The following is a 15,838-nucleotide window of genomic DNA, read 5'->3' on the forward strand; positions in this document are numbered from 1 at the left end:
ACAGAAATACGGATTTTCTTCTTTCACATTAAAAATATTTATTAGAGTCAGAAAAGGCAAAGGAAATCAGCAATTCTTGTTGATGGGCCCATACTAACATGTTTAAATCTCCAGATGTGCTGATTAAAAGACAATTCGTATTCATTGTTTGTTTAATTTGTTGTTTATTCTCATCACCAGGGCAACAGCTCAGAGAGTCCTGTTCCCTCCACCTCAGAGTCCAGTTCTCCCAGTGGCCGTCGTCCTTTATCTCAGACCCCGACTCGCTCTCGCCCTCACATCTCCTACTCCCCACTCGTGAGTCGCACTCATCCCTCTGTTGGCGAGGATGAGGATGAACAAGGCAGCCCAGAGACCATCAGACGCAAGCTCACCTGGCAGACCGAAGAGGGTGTCGCTGACGAGATGCAGAGTGAGGAAGGCCACAACCCTTCCCCACCTCGGCGCTACCCCTCCGAGCCTTTCCTGGCCTCCCAAGATGACGACCACAGCCCAGACCCCTCCGGTCCCATGGAGACGTTGACCTTCGAGGCTGCCGTGGCCTGCGCTCTGGGACGATCAAACACTGTCAGCTCGGCTCGCCCACGTTTGCGAACTGGCTGGCAGGTCCCAAACGGACATTTTCGGAAGCGTCTGGCGCAGACAACATCTGCGGCTGGCTGTGATGCCCTCAGTGACACAGAGGAGGACGATAGGTGCTAGGGACAGGAGGCTCAGCATGACAGAGAATCCCGGAGTGGTGTTAGAGGACTCAGTACGGAGTCCAGGTTAATGTGACTCTTTTTGCATCCATGCTTAGAGGCCATGAGCCCTCTGGATGTTTGGTTAATTCAAACCCAAAACAAAGAATGGAAAAGAACAATACTTCCTGAAACTGTAGTTGCCAATTCACACCAAACACTGACAATAAATAAGGTCTAGTTCCTGACTTGTACTTGATGATAGAGAGTAATAATACATCTCAAATAATCATGGGATGCAGAAAATAAAAGAATGGATCAATTTGTCATTTGTGTCAATAGGTATTTTCATTTCTGAACATGTTTCTAAATGACTCAGTGTTGCTCTGAAAAGTATTTATCTGTGGGGTGTGTGAATATGTAACTACATTTTCTTATAAATAATTGTTTTGTAAATACATAGTGATCATAAAACCATTGACATCGATGAAACCAGATCAATACAACAAGCCATCATGGAGAGGCACCTGAAACTTTACCAGACAATGTGGATACTAATAAGTAACACTCAATGATGCTGGATTTTTTTACAGTATGAATGACTGTGCAGGGGGGGAAAACTGCCTGATTTCCCCTTCATTTTTTTCATTTTGGTATTGAACATAATAAGTTGTGAGAAATGAATACAGATATAGAATATCAGAAAAAATGCTTATTTGTTATTTCACCCTACATCACTGTTAAATCATTGCCTCCAACAAACCATGAATATTTCTTGACAATGCTCCACTACAGTCTGTTTATTTATTTTTTTCCAGTCTGATCCCTTTAAATCAGAATTCCTCACCAACATCCTGATTTTGAGAAAAAGTTGGTGTGTAATTTCACCATGAATTGCTATGAAAAGCAAATGATCTCATCTATTTTCACCTTTTTCTTCTTTGAGACTACATCACACCACTGCAGACCACGACTGTAGAAACACTGTAGACACACCATGACACATTTTGCTTCACAAATTAACATTACTCTATTACTTACTAATAATGTACAGAGAATTTAAGCTGTTTGTAACATTTAGAAGTAAAAAAACATTATCAGCTGATGAGCTTTAAAGGTAAAGGAATCTTTGGAAATGTTCATTTTAAGGTTTGTGTTTTTGTTTTATTTGCCTGAAGAAGGCCAATTCTGTGAAACTCACTTAACTAAAAAAACATGGAGATTTGTATCATAAGTTCCTGGAATGCAAATACTTTGTGGGTTTTTATGTGTACAATAGCTGTATATAAAAATAAAGTTGTCTTCAAGTTGCCACTGTTCTTGGATGTTCTCTTATTTTATCAAATACAAGCCAAGAAAAATATCAGATACATTGATATGGGACACCTTGATACATTGTGTATGGAGATAACAGCTTCCCAAGTAAGTGTATTTAGAAACTGAACATTCTTGCACATGTACTGTCAAAACAACTCTTTGTGGTGATTTGTTTGCTCTTTTTATCTTTCTGATGAACTGGTGCTCATTTTAGCCGTGCAGAAACTCTTACTGGTACAACTGTTCTGCCCTGTCAGACAGTTGTGAAACAGGCTGTCTTATAGAGGCTGTTTTCATTATAAAATTAGGTCATCAAAGTATGTGTATATTACATTCATCACTCAATTACTGTTTTTTTTAGAGAATCAAGCCAAGCTAACAGCTTGTAAAAAATGTATGTATAATAGACTATATGAAATAAGAGGTGTTGGAGTGTGGGAGAAAAAAATTAAAACTTAGCTCTTTACACCCTTTTTTTTCTGGACGTTTCATCCCCACAGCTGCTGTCATTTACAGCTATGGGGCAATCTAACAACCATATCTTAAGCCTTTGTCACTGCAGGGATTTTCAGAGCAGGAAAGACACAAATGTTATTGATGTCAATAATGCCCACTGATGCTGATTATCAACCAAGTGTCCCAGTATTAAAATGTGATGGCAAGGCCCTGAAACTGTAGCTGCTAAATGTAATGCATACAGATCAAATGTCATCCGCCAAAATGTGTAATCATCATCTTGCTGCTCCCCCTTATCATTTTGTTGAGCTTTGACTGTTATTAGATCATTTCACTATGGCTTTTCAGTTGTTACAGCAACCCAGACATAAGTACAATGAAGAAGTTTCAATAAGTAAAATAAAATAAAATAAGATAGGTAAAAAAATAAAAATAGATAAATAAAGCTAGAATACAATTTAGATATATACAATGTGACAATGGAATTTAGATTAAATAGCAGTAATTACAGGCAGTATTAAAAATGTTTCAGTAGTGACAGGTTGACATGGTGTGATTATGGTTGGTAATGACAGATTAAGCAATAAATGAAAATACTTATGGGTATGTAATATGACCGTGAGTTGTAGTTACAATAATAATGTAATATAACATAATATAATATGGCAAAGATAATTATATAATACAATATATTATGCATTACAATGCCAGCAGCAGTCCAGAGTGTATTACTGTGTAACACAAAAAGTAATGTAATGGGAATTCCAATTTAATTACATTATTGTTTTTTAAATTGTTATCAGAAATTCACTGAGATTTTAAACATACAAAAAAATGACCAGTTATTTACAAAATATTATTTATCTTTTATTTATTGTGTATTGTTCATAACTGAAGGAAGGACTTTGCCTGTCATTAAAAATCAACCAATCAGCGAGCAGCCTCTCAGCCATACGTCAAAGAAATTAACCAATCAGCGAGCAGCCTCTCAGCCATACGTCATATCAAACGGACCGATAACATGTCCTCCGACTGAAGCAAGAGCTAGCAAAGAAGCAGACTGTTAAATTTTACTCACGAAGTGAAAAGGCAGAGATGTCGCGACTGTCCAACACTCAAATTGCTCACTGTAAGAACTACCACTGCTGCTGAAGTAGATATTTAGTTGATTCTTTTCATCCTTACGAAGGAATGAGCGACACTAATCAAGGAAGTCGCTCAGCTGGCTAGCGAAAAAGTAGCTAGCTGTCGTTAGCAGGAGAGTTCTTTGTTTTGTTTTTCAGGTGGAGGTCCGCGTCAACATGAAGACAGACTAGTGCTCATATTTGGGTTTTTTTTGGCGTTTTATGTGTACATGGGTGTTTTTTAATCATGTCCATTGTATGTTTGGAAACAGTTAGTCGAACTACAAATCTGTTTCTTGGGTGCTAAAACAGATAAACACCAACATTAGCCACCGAGAGCAACTTTAGCAACAAAGATCTGTTTTTCATCGTCGGCCAGCTCTGGACGGAGGACACGGAAGACATGGGCAACTGTCTGAAGTCCCCGACCTCAGACGACATTTCCCTGCTTCATGAATCCCAGTCGGACAGGGCGAGTTTCGGGGATGGGACGGATCCAGATCTGGAGCCGCCTCCGCCTTACCAGGTTCGGAGAGGGATCCCTCAACTTATTGGGTTTTAATTGATAAAAATATGTTTGTGTTATTATTGGAAGCACGAGTGGTCATAAATAAAATGTCATTAAACTCGTTTGGATCATTTTAAGTACGAAACATACCAGTATCCCTTCTTTATTATCAACAATGGTCTATTTATGAGTCTGCCTCAAGTCCAGTTTAGCCCAAAGAGTACCTGACTGATCAGACTGGTTTTGGATTTATTCTCACTCACTACATTGTCAAGAGTCTCCAGGTCTCAAACCAGCCCACTACCTTTATTCCTGCACACAGTCTAACCGGTTAAACCACTTCGTTCAGCCTGAAGCTGACCTGCTTTAAGAGGAAATGGTTAATTTTTTCATTTTGGTGTTTCTGTGCCTTTACCCAGGAGCAGGCTCACATGCCCATGTACCATCCCACGCCCAGCCAGGCCCGTCTGGCCACCCAGCTGACAGAGGAGGAGCAGATCCGCATAGCTCAGCGCATCGGTCTCATCCAGCACCTCCCCAAGGGTGTTTATGATGGAGGACAGGACGGCTCAGAGAAGAAGATCAGAGAGTGAGCTTTGAGCTTTTTTAGCATGTATTGTTTGAGAGGACATTTAAATGCAATTACAGCTCAGTGTGAATTACATATTCAAACATTATGTTTGTATTAATTCTGATCTCAAAATCCAATCCAATCCACTTTATTTATATAGCATATTTAAAAACACAATCAAGTTTAGCAAAGTGAGGTAGAATAAGTTAAAACGCACAGAACATAAAATGCTGTCAGAAAATAAAACAAAAGAAGCATGATAAAACAAATAAAACACTTTAAAAATAAATAAAATAAAAACACTAAGAACAAATTAAAATCCAATAAAAGAACAAACAGAGACCACACAACTCTCATGCTGGGTTAAAACCCGAGGAGTAAAAATATGTTTAAGACGGGATTTAAAAGTCGATTATGTTGGGGACAGTCTAACATTGGGGGGTCAGCTTGTTCCAAAGTTTGCGGGCCACTGCCGAGAAGGCATACAGTTAGGCTTTTAATTGTAATAAGTAATGAGGATGTCCATGGTCCATGAAAACAAGTGCTGTTTGTGTGAAGCTGTTGTCTGTCTCAGTACACTTGATTTAAAAAAGGGTCAATTTATTGAGCACAAAATGATGAGGGATTAAACTTCTGTAACTTCTATCATTGTCAGTTTGATCATTTTAGTTTGTAGTCCAAACAGAGGGTGTGGTGGTTGTTCATTTTAAGTCCTCTTAAGCTAAGTTGTGATTCTGTGTTAGTTAATGGAAGCGAATTATCAAGCAGAAAAGGCAAAAAAACCTCCTGATCACTCCACTTTAATAAGACATGATTTAATTCCTACATATTTGTAAAGCATCCTACAAAGTAAAACTTGAACCCAACAGTAAACTTGATAGAAAGTTATTACTGTAAGCTTAGTTGTGTGTATTAAAGCCTGTGGTTTCATCTTTTTCAGATGCGTGATCTGTATGCTGGACTTTGTATACGGGGACCCCATCAGGTTCCTGCCATGTATGCACATCTACCACATGGACTGTATAGATGACTGGCTGATGAGATCCTTCACCTGTCCCTCCTGCATGGAGCCCGTCGATGCTGCCCTGCTTTCCACCTATGAGACTAACTGATTTTTTTTTCACCCCTCCACCGCTGGCTCAGATCAAATGTTGCCCCTCAAGCCCCTAAAAACACACAGAAGCCCCAAAACGACCCCTCATAGAGAAGAGAGGGGCTAGAATGTTTTGGCTGTATTCTTGCACTTTTAAACAACAGAAATTTAGTCAACTAATGCTGGCCTTCCAACCCACAGGTCTAATCAGCCAGTCTTTGACATTAGTTACACAAATCCTGACACCCTGCATGATTGCATTTGTGTGTTTGTCGTGCTGAAGCAGCGTCCAGTGTTGCTGCTGATAGTGAGCATGAGGGATGTGTATGTGAGCTATTTGGGCTGTTTGATGACTGTGCATTTCCACTTGAGCCGGTCTCAGTGGTGTGTCTCCCCAGCGGGCCCCATTTCACCTCATTATCAGTCTGTCCTTGTTATCAAAAGAATAATTAGGCCAACAGATTATTGACCAAAATGCCACCAAGTGTTGCTCCAAGAGGGGGATTAAATTAGAGGTAATCTGTGGCAACAGTTAACAAAGGCTTCCTCAACATATTGACCCCCCACACGTGCTCTCACAGCTAAATGGCGCTTCACTTTGGAGATATGGAGTTGAGGTGTTTGTTTGTAATTAGTAAAGAAAAAGTATGCACAAACTGAACAGGAATCACCCAAAGTTAAAAAGTACACAATGTTCACGTAAAGGAGATCAAGTGGCTGCTCCAAATGACCCAGCTTGAAAGAGAAGCTGCGAGTTGAAGGGATGATTATATTGTGTATTGTGAATGTTTCACCTGATGGTGGGGAAAGAAGCTGGTAGCCAATGTAAAAGGGCTCATTGTGCATGAGCAGGTGGATCAGTCAGACAAAAATTAGAAACGCTTGCACACACTTTTCATCTGATCCAGAGATTTGCACTTTACTTATAGGACAGTATCTAAACAATATATTAATATATGTACCTTATAACCTTGCACTATCAATACTTCATCCTTTTTTTGTTTTCTGAGATGCAAAAGTTCTATAGCTGTTACATTTTTCCAAGCTGTCAGTAGTCACTTATCACATTGAAGTAAACCTGAAGATGTATTTCATGAATTCTGTGATCCAGTAGTGTGAGCCTCCGCTGTGTTCAGCTTGATTTTGGATTCTTGTGTGAGAGCGAAGGGACAGAGGCTTGCTCCAGATTGAAAGAAAAGTTTTGAAGCTACTCTTATCATCTTTGATGCCAAGAGTTAAATGAGAAGACAGATATCAGGCTTTTCAGTAAAAAGTTGCTGCCAGGGGACAGTTGTTTTAGCTTGACTTAGCATAAATACTGTAATCAGGGGGAAACAGTTTGCATGCTTAGCAAAATCAAAAAAATACTAAAACTAATGAGGCTGAATTATTTTGAGGTTTACGGAGAGTTAAGTTCTCCTTCAAAGCAATTTATGCCAAGATTAAACAATTGAAAGATGTTATTAATAAATCATGAAGGTGGGCTCATTTTTTAAACTTTGGACTGAGCCAGACTAGATGTTTCCCTTGCTTCTAGTTTTTATGTTAAACTAAGCTGAGTTCCCTCCTTTTCTGGCATCATGCTAACAGCACACAGAAATGACAGCAGTATCAATCTTCTCAAACAAACAGGCACATGTCTCTAAATCTCCAGCTGTTTCTCTTAAGAAAAGAAAGAGGTTACATTTAAGAGGAGCTGTTTTAATTTTGAATCCACATAAGTCACTTTGTTTATATTATTCACAATCTTATTTTATTCTATAACTATTTTTTTTGTTGCTTTTATTTACATCCACTGTAGCAGTAGTTGCAATAATTGGTTTGATTTTGGTTTGTGGCATTGTTTGGTGAAAGTGTGTTTGTCCCCTTTTTCTGTTCCATGTGTTTGTCTCATGTTTCTGTCACTCTAGTGTAGATTCCAGAGTGAATTTAGCACAGTACCTGTTTAACTTTTACACTGGTTTAAGCCTTACTCTGCAAACCTCTGTCCCAAATGAATTTCAGAGTGTGAGACATTTCTTTTTATGGTGTGATAGTTACAACTGAGATTTCCCATTGAGCTTTTCCTTTGCTGTGTTTTTGTTTTCTGGCTTTTGTTGATTCTGAAAATTAATATTTCCTGTAACCTTGTTTTATTTCTTTCCTTTTTGAAGGCTAGAAAGTCGTCATGTTAAAGAAAATAAACAGGAAAAAATAACCTCTTTTTAATTGATTAATTAAGAACAGGCGCTCTCTTAACTCCATCCAGAAAATCTACTGGCATCCGTCAGATCAATTAGCCTAAATGCATGTGTGTGAGGGATTACCAAACACACTGGAGCAATATTTCTGAGCCTTTCATTAATGCAATCCTGAAATCTGGCAGTGGAATGGAAACGTGACAGCAGTACGTAGCTATCAAGCCTGTTGAGCCATATTAGTAATGTGTGATGCTTTGTTTCCTCTGCTTACATCAGCTGTGGGGGAAACGTGTGACTCAAATTAAGTGTTTTAAACATTGACGCACAAACAGAGTGGGGTTGTGATTAGAAAAAACAAGTAAATCCTATCCTGAATCAGACCACACAAGACCCCTCTGCCACACACATGCATTTTTTCTGCATACAAACGTCCTGTGTACAGAACAGGGTTTTCGTGTAAGGGCGGTACATCCATGTGAATGCACTTATACAGAAAGACTGATTGCAATTTGCAATTCTGTCGTTGTTTCTTCAGATGAGGCAATGACACAGTTAATCAGCTTTGCAGTGCTGCAAGACGTTTTGGATCAGATTCTGAAATACACTAAAGACACACATGGAAAGGTTACTTGTTCAGATGGGACCATAATGAGACTAAGTGTGGCAACATGTTAAATCTTTACAAATATCTGAAGAATTTAGGCTGGTGGATTATTGTAACTAACAGGAACATGCTAAAGGGTCACTTTACCTTTCATTAATCAACGTATATATTGTATTTCAAACCCTTTAAACCTATTTTGGCCTCACTCAAAGCGGTCAGAGCAACATTCCAGCTAAAAATACATGTGACTGCAAATATCAAGTTTCTAAAGCTTATGAAATGTAGAAAGAAAATGGCACTTCCTGGACTGGACCATATTTTGAGGTGCTCTTTGGGAAGGGGTACAAGTAGTCAGTGACATGATATTTATGAAATACCAAGTTTCATTGATCCCCACTTGACTGTCTTTGCTCAGTTTGCAACAGGGCTATTGTGTTTATAGCTCATAAAGTGACAAAAGTAAACAACCTTTTTTTTTTGATCATGTTTATTTTTTAAACCATGAAGCATTCACTTGACACAGCATGTGGACAAACCCATGTTTCAGACCAGTCATGACAAGGGCTGGAAATCTGAAGTTGAGATGTAGCAGCTAGACTAAGATAGGCACTTTTGTAACTGCAAATTGAGAACATCCAAACATTTAGTCTAAAAAAGATTTTATTTTCTTGACATGTTGATACATTTATTCATTCAATACTCATAATGTTTTTTATGACTGAGTCGTATTTATCAACCCTTAAAAGAAGGACTCTTTTTCACCCCCTGAGAAGAAGCATTCTTAGGGTTTGTACATCCCGTGGAAGGTGACAGGGATGCCACAGTCCACCTCTGCCCGGGCCACCTCAGACAGGTCCTTGGCGTTGAGGATGAGGAGGTAAGCTGGTCTCTGGGAGCCAGGAGCTGCCACGATGGTCAGCAGCACACCTGAGGAGGCAGCAGCACAAATCAGAAAACTCCTATCACAGATTGTATAAGATCATATACACTGTTTTTATGTAACTGCTGACTCACCATCATCCTCATCTACTCCATCAGGCGTCTGAACAAAGAGGGGCTCTGAGGGATAGGAGTCTGGTTCTTGCCATACCCAGGTCTCCTTGGTCTTTACATTCAATTTACAGATCTGCAAAGAGGTAAACACAATCAGTTGATGAAAACATTTTAAACACTCTCAATACTTTCAAATAAAGTCTTTTTTTCAGACGTACTCTGTCTGGAATGAAGTGGTTGAGACCCAGAGCGTAGGCGTACGTGTAGTTCTTGCCCTGGTACCTCCCGTAGTTGATCTGAGGGAACTCAAAGGCTACAAAAACAACATCAAAACGGTTATATATAAGAAGAGGTCCAGTAGATCAGGGGTTCCCAAACCTTTCAGCCCGCAACACCCAAAATATAGGTGCAGAAGACTTGCGACCCCCCCTGTCCCTCCAAGTGATTAAATGTTGCTTCATACTTCATTTAGCCGGTTTGCAGAAAATGAGTCTACCTACATGCACACTTGGCTGTGTTTCCTGTGCTGTTATGAATGACCCCACTGCTATAGATGGTAACTGTTAAACAACCCTAACCTCAGGAGTCATCAGGCAACAAAGAAAGGCAGAAAATGAATGTATATTTTTGTATTTGCAAGGTTTTATTTCAAAATTAACTATTAATTTTGTCTATATTTTTACAATAGTGGGTAAAATATGCAATTTGAGAATACTTTAAAAAAACAAAAACATTCTGGATGACATCTCGCGACCCCTCAGGGGGTCCCGACCCCCACTTTGGGAACCCCTGCAGTAGATGATAAGAATTAACATCCCAACTAGCTTTGCAACAAGAAAATTCTTTGGTAATCTCGGTCCTTCCTCCCATTCCGGCAGATTTCCACCAAAACTAATCCAGGTCAGTTCAGTCACAACTCTTTATGTAGTATGGGGTGAGAGGAGCTTTAATTTTTACTTTACTTGTGTAGTTTCTGATCCACACAGAAAGGAAGAAGGAAAAGAAGGGATAAGAAGGAGGGCCATGGAGGCACTTACTTTTAAAACCAAGATGGCTGCCACTGATATGTAACTGTAAGCATTAGGTTTGGAAGTCACATGAACAGGATGTTCAAGATAACTTGCCCGTATAGCAGCCTGCTTCTTCTAGACATGTTTCATTGCTGTTACTGTTTCTAGCACCCAGAGGCATTTTGGTTTCATAATACCTCTTATCAAATCAAAACTTTGCTTCAGATGTTCCACACTGACTTTATCTGACACCAGGAGTAGATCAAATATGTTGGATGTGTTAGTACCTTGGCGAGGCCCAGAGAACAGCACCTCAGGCTCCAGCCAGACTGTCCCATCAGAGTGCATTGTGGCTGTAGCTGTGGTGTAAGGCAGGCTGACCAAATTCTTCCCCTGCTCCTCCTACATCAAGACCACAAAGAGATGTGAGTGAATGATAGAAGACTCTAAAACTGAAATATGTGTCCTGTTGAGGGAGATAAACAGAGGACTTACCTTGTGGACGTCCAGGGGAATTACATATCTGCGGACCTCTGGCTGAGGAGCCATCATGGCTGCCTTCTTCACCTCCTCCCAGTTGGCTCGCAGGTTGGCCAACCAGAGGTAGTTGTACACAAACTCAAAACTGCAAAAAGATAAAGCAGTATTAGACTAAACTGCTACGCATGGACTGAAGGGGTCAAATCTTTAACACTGAGCTTTTCAATCACCCTTTCCAGCCACAGAGGTCAACAACAATGAAGCCTTGGTCCTCGTAGGTGTTGATGTGGTGGAACATGCCAATAGCTGCTCCTTTGAACTTGAGATCGATGTACTCTCCTGGATCTTTCTTGGCAACGTGGAACAAGGTCTAGAAAACATACGTTACAGTCAATATCATGAGATAATATGAAATCAAAATAACCAAGACATCTACGTCTACTCCAGGTTCTTACTCCTTGTGTCTCATTGGACTCAAAACAGTCCATGTAGTTGGAGCCTCGGATGCTCCAAGCGCTCAGGAATTTCAGCAGGTTGATTTTCACGGGGGTCTCCACGAATACAAAGTAGTTTTCTGACATGCCAAAGCTGAAAATGGTAGAGAGAGAATGGCAACATTGGACTTTCCGTGACAACATTAATGACGAATGGATTACTGACAAAAATCCTTTGGGCTAGAGTCTAAACTGGAGCGTTTCGGTGGTCCAACAATTACATTATCCAGCTTAAAATCCTTTTAATATTACATATTTAGTAAACCTTTTAAATGGTTTATGGGGGGCTAATGTTCCCCCGAGAAGTTTTTTGCCAGGATTAAATGTGCAACATATGATTCCCTGGGTCATTATGTTGAAATGAACCACCCCTTAACCTGCTTGATTTGCGCTCACTGAGGCTCATGCCATCAAATTTGTTGGCAACACTTGTTTATTTACTTTAGACATCGGGGTACTCGTAGTGATTTTTACCATTTAATATGAATTAAATATATGTCTTCCTTTAGTGTTTTGCAATTGAAACTAGTAAACATAGAATAATGGGAACATTGACGTGACCTTGCCTATACGCACCTGTGCACATAGGATGGCTTGAACCTCTCAGCACTGGGGAACTGCACCACCACCTTGGATTTCTCAATGGGATCAGATTTGTCTTAGAAAAAAAATATTGTCAGAATGAGTTTGGATTAGTAATTCCAAATAGAAAAACATCATTGTGCCCAATCAATGATGCACTTAAAAGTAATGTATTTCAATAATTCCCCAAGGACTGACCCTGCAGAGAAAATGTGTTTCATAAACCATCTTGCTCTGTTTATGAAAGGGGTAACGGTGATTCATTTAACCATGAATTAGCATTCAGAGACATGTTTTGTAAAAATAGTTTACATTAAGGGGACGTCACTGCTGTGTTGTGTAATTTTTTCTTAACACATGTTGTGATCCTGTGGGTGGACTGACCTTTCTGTGTTGGGGGGGTCCTGACAATGTTATAGGCCAGTGATGCTCCTTTTCCCATGCAGTTACCGATGTTGTACACTGTACCATCCTTCTCAATGTGAGGGTGGGCAGTCACTCCGTTAATGTTGACATAGTTGCACAGGTCAACCTGGAGAGAAGATATAGAAAGTTTAAACCTGGTTGCATCAGGTTTTGACACCTTATAGGCTACTCTATATCTATTTGTATTGATGTACCTTCTTCAGGGTCTCCAAGTTGTCGGTGTTGACTTTAGTGATGTAGTTGGTTTCTGTTACAGCGTAATAATCCTCACCAATAGGGTACACATTCACTAGGCAGTTGTCTGTCACCTCAACTCCCTTAAAGTAAGAGAAGAACCTGAAAACAAAAAATAAGGCCACATGTCATGTAAAGATGATGTTCAAAACTTCCATCACAATTCAAAGCATCCAGATGATGGTCAAGATGAGTCTGTGTGTTAACATTCACAGTGACAGTGCCACCAACCTGGAGAAAATATTTTTGCAGGGATCAGGGTACCCGAAGGTGCCAAACTCGGTGATCACTACACGCTTCTCAGTGATGGCTCTCACGTAGGCATCTGTTCTGACAAACCTATATGGAGGAAGAGGTAGAAAAAGAAAATGTAACACCTTAAAATATTTTTCATAAAATTAAATTAAAAAGATGAATGTTATCTTAAAGCTCCTTTTGTTTTGAGGACCTTTTTACTAGTGTTGATTTGTGGTGCCTCCCTCAGAACAAAGTATCATCTTTTATATCTGCTGATTTTTTTCTGCACATGTGTAGTGATTTCTAACAATCTCATCCTGTTTTTTCTTTACAACCCTATCACTCACTATGAATCTTTACCCTGGAACATATTTTTCAAAAGTTTTAAAGGTGTTATTTACAGCTTTTTCTGACACCTACCCCACAACAGAGTCTACAGGCATTGAAAAACTATAAAGAAATAATCAAGCTCTAAACTGATGGCCTTTTCTGCTTTTGTGGGTCATAAAAAGACGTTAGTATATTTTCAGTCTGCTTCATAACACACTAAAAACTCCACAAGAGCTTTAAATACTTACAATAAACCAAAACAATATATCTGATTAAATGACTGAATGCTTTGTGCAACAAACCCTTCACTCTACACTAGCATGGAGAATCATTTTGTAGAGAACTGTTATTTTTCCTTTTCACTCATCATCTCTTTGTTGTTTCTCTTACCATATGATTTAATGCTGTATCTGCATTTTACCCAGCAATAATAATTATACCTCATAAGAGATTTTGTGCACATATGTAGGTTTTCCGCTGCATGGTAGAGATGTCAGTTTTATTATCAAAATTGTTTTTATTGAGATACAAACGAGGTATACATGAAGCGCAGTTCTGATCAGTCACTGATATTAGAGGATGCTATAAAGAAACACAAAGTTAGCAGTCACATCTACATAGGAAAAGAGAGAGACATGCACAAAAGGAAAAAAATAACTATTAACTGCACATAGTAGGTAAGTGAAGCGTGGACGTACAACAAGCCTGTTAGAGGTGTCAGTTTTGCTCTGAATTAACAGTTGTTGTTCGGGTCTTACTTTCTGAAGTAGGTGACTTGGCCGTTTTTGAAGTCAAATTTGTGCATGAGGGCCTGGCCATCAAAGAGGTGATAGAAAGGTTCATCTCCAACCTCAAAGAGCCCAGGTCCCAAACGGAGGAGACTTCCCTTCAGAAATGGGGGGATCCTACCTGTAAACACCAACACAAAGAGCACAAATTAGACATTGCTTTGAAAGGTGTTGGTTTGTTAAGAGGCTGAAATACACTCCTCCACTTTTGCATTTTCTGAACAACTGCTCATGACTGGAGAATAGTAAAGTTTGTCTTGAGTCTATTTCAGTCTGAAACATGCAAACAAACCTGTGACTGTAGCAGGAATAGGCTCAGCCAGCTCCTCACATGTCTCAAAGATTTTCTTGTAGCCACCAGCTGGGTGTTCAAATCTGTTACCAAAAAAGGAAATACGTTGACATTGCAAGCAAATAAAATGCTACTTTGGGAAATTTCAAATAAGTTAAATCTATGTGTCTGTTGTATAGTCATGAAAAGCTGCATTTCAGTCAGGTCATGCAGTTCAGGGTTCCACATGAGCTTTTAAACCCAGCAGGAGCTTAATAAGCTGCAGACACACTGTCTAAAGTAGACAAAAGTCACAAGATCATCTGTAAGAAATGTCCATACAAACACTACATTAAATTACAATGAGGTGACATTATAGAAGTATAATTCTCAAATAAAAGCAAGCCCATCACTCAGACACCTAGATTTCAATCATGCTACCAAACCTTTGAATAATCAATCTGAGATATAGATTTAATTTACAACAGTTGTAAGTCATCAGAAACTCACCGGCTGACCATGTTTCCGTCTTGTGGCACTGCACAAAGCAAAACTCTGAAAGAAACCTCTGGTCACTTCAGAACCTGAAGCTTCTGGTCTTGTGGATTTGGGGTATTTATTATTAGTCCCCCCCTTACATTTGCAACAATCTGACCCTGTAAACCTTTCTTCTAACCAATCATGTCGCACCATGAACAAAAATCCCATTGTGCCTATATCCTCTGTTAGATGACTCATAGCCACCCCTCTGAAACCCGATTTAATGGAGGGAATATTAATTACTGAGAACTGGCACATGTGTGGCAATAGTACATGTGATTGAGGTTTTCTTTTTTCAATTGTGTCAATTGTTCAGGTTTGTGCCTTAAGATACAGTTAAGCTGAGTCATGCTAGATGTGGTATATTTAACAGAATAGGTGCATGTGTAGGGTGGAAAGTCTGCATTGAGCAAGTCTACAGAAATGAATGTGGATTTAAATTCAGTGATCATATGAGCTTCACATGTCAGGCCAATGTAAATCATCAAGGGTTGAGGTTAACCTATTTCAACTCTCTGCAACACAGAGTTGTATAAAATATATAATTTTAATATTTTACAAACAACAACACAAGACAAACCATATGTTATGCATAGCTTTATATTGTGGGACAAGAGGATTATGACTGAATTGACCAGAGACCAAATGTCTTGTATTACAACACTATTCAAGTTTTATTAATAGAATAAGTACAAGAGCTATTGTGAAACAACAACAACAAGGAGCCTTTACTGCTAATTTTAATCGATGTTGTACAATGTGCACACAATGTTAATTGGAGGGAACGTGGCAAGTTGTTCTTTGGTGTGATTACAAAAAGTCTTAACTTGCTTGTCTCCATGCAACTATAATCTAGCTGCACGGATTATGCTCTACGTAGCCTGAAGACAACCACTGCATTGTTTCTCCTGGGAAAAAAC

At 39.3% G+C, this 15,838-nt stretch overlaps 3 protein-coding genes across 5 annotated transcripts in view; 2 read left to right on the forward strand and 1 right to left on the reverse strand.

The window, feature by feature from the left end:
* Nucleotides 1-1,992, forward strand: part of cacna1eb (calcium channel, voltage-dependent, R type, alpha 1E subunit b) — a 68,903-nt gene extending 66,911 nt beyond the window's left edge. The window contains exon 50 of the mRNA XM_034702370.1: nt 181-1,992. Within this exon, the coding sequence (XP_034558261.1) occupies nt 181-702 (522 nt within the window). The 3' untranslated portion in view covers nt 703-1,992. The remainder of the gene's footprint in view (nt 1-180) is intronic.
* A 1,441-nt stretch (nt 1,993-3,433) lies between these two features.
* Nucleotides 3,434-6,855, forward strand: LOC117826490 (RING finger protein 11-like). 3 transcript variants are annotated; one of them, XM_034702580.1, is made up of 4 exons: nt 3,434-3,582; nt 3,957-4,103; nt 4,505-4,674; nt 5,597-6,855. In XM_034702580.1, exons 2-4 carry the CDS (start codon nt 3,981-3,983, stop codon nt 5,766-5,768), a joined length of 465 nt encoding a protein of 154 aa, XP_034558471.1. In that variant the 5' UTR covers nt 3,434-3,582; nt 3,957-3,980; the 3' UTR covers nt 5,769-6,855. The 3 variants fall into 3 exon arrangements, with proteins under 3 accessions (XP_034558471.1, XP_034558470.1, XP_034558469.1); XM_034702579.1 differs by having other exon boundaries at nt 3,435-3,582; nt 3,890-4,103; XM_034702578.1 differs by having other exon boundaries at nt 3,435-4,103.
* A 2,183-nt stretch (nt 6,856-9,038) lies between these two features.
* rpe65a (retinoid isomerohydrolase RPE65 a) lies at nt 9,039-15,171 on the reverse strand. Its single transcript, XM_034703196.1, has 14 exons — nt 14,889-15,171; nt 14,400-14,482; nt 14,078-14,228; nt 12,984-13,091; nt 12,713-12,854; nt 12,477-12,624; nt 12,087-12,168; nt 11,472-11,604; nt 11,247-11,386; nt 11,032-11,161; nt 10,824-10,938; nt 9,745-9,839; nt 9,548-9,659; nt 9,039-9,460 (listed from the first exon to the last, which is right to left on the reverse strand). Exons 1-14 carry the CDS (start codon nt 14,897-14,899, stop codon nt 9,315-9,317), a joined length of 1,596 nt encoding a protein of 531 aa, XP_034559087.1. The 5' UTR covers nt 14,900-15,171; the 3' UTR covers nt 9,039-9,314.
* Nucleotides 15,172-15,838: the final 667 nt, after the last annotated feature.

The sequence above is a fragment of the Notolabrus celidotus genome, chromosome 15 (assembly GCF_009762535.1).
Source record: "Notolabrus celidotus isolate fNotCel1 chromosome 15, fNotCel1.pri, whole genome shotgun sequence".
In the NCBI taxonomy this organism is placed as follows: Eukaryota; Metazoa; Chordata; class Actinopteri; order Labriformes; family Labridae; genus Notolabrus; species Notolabrus celidotus.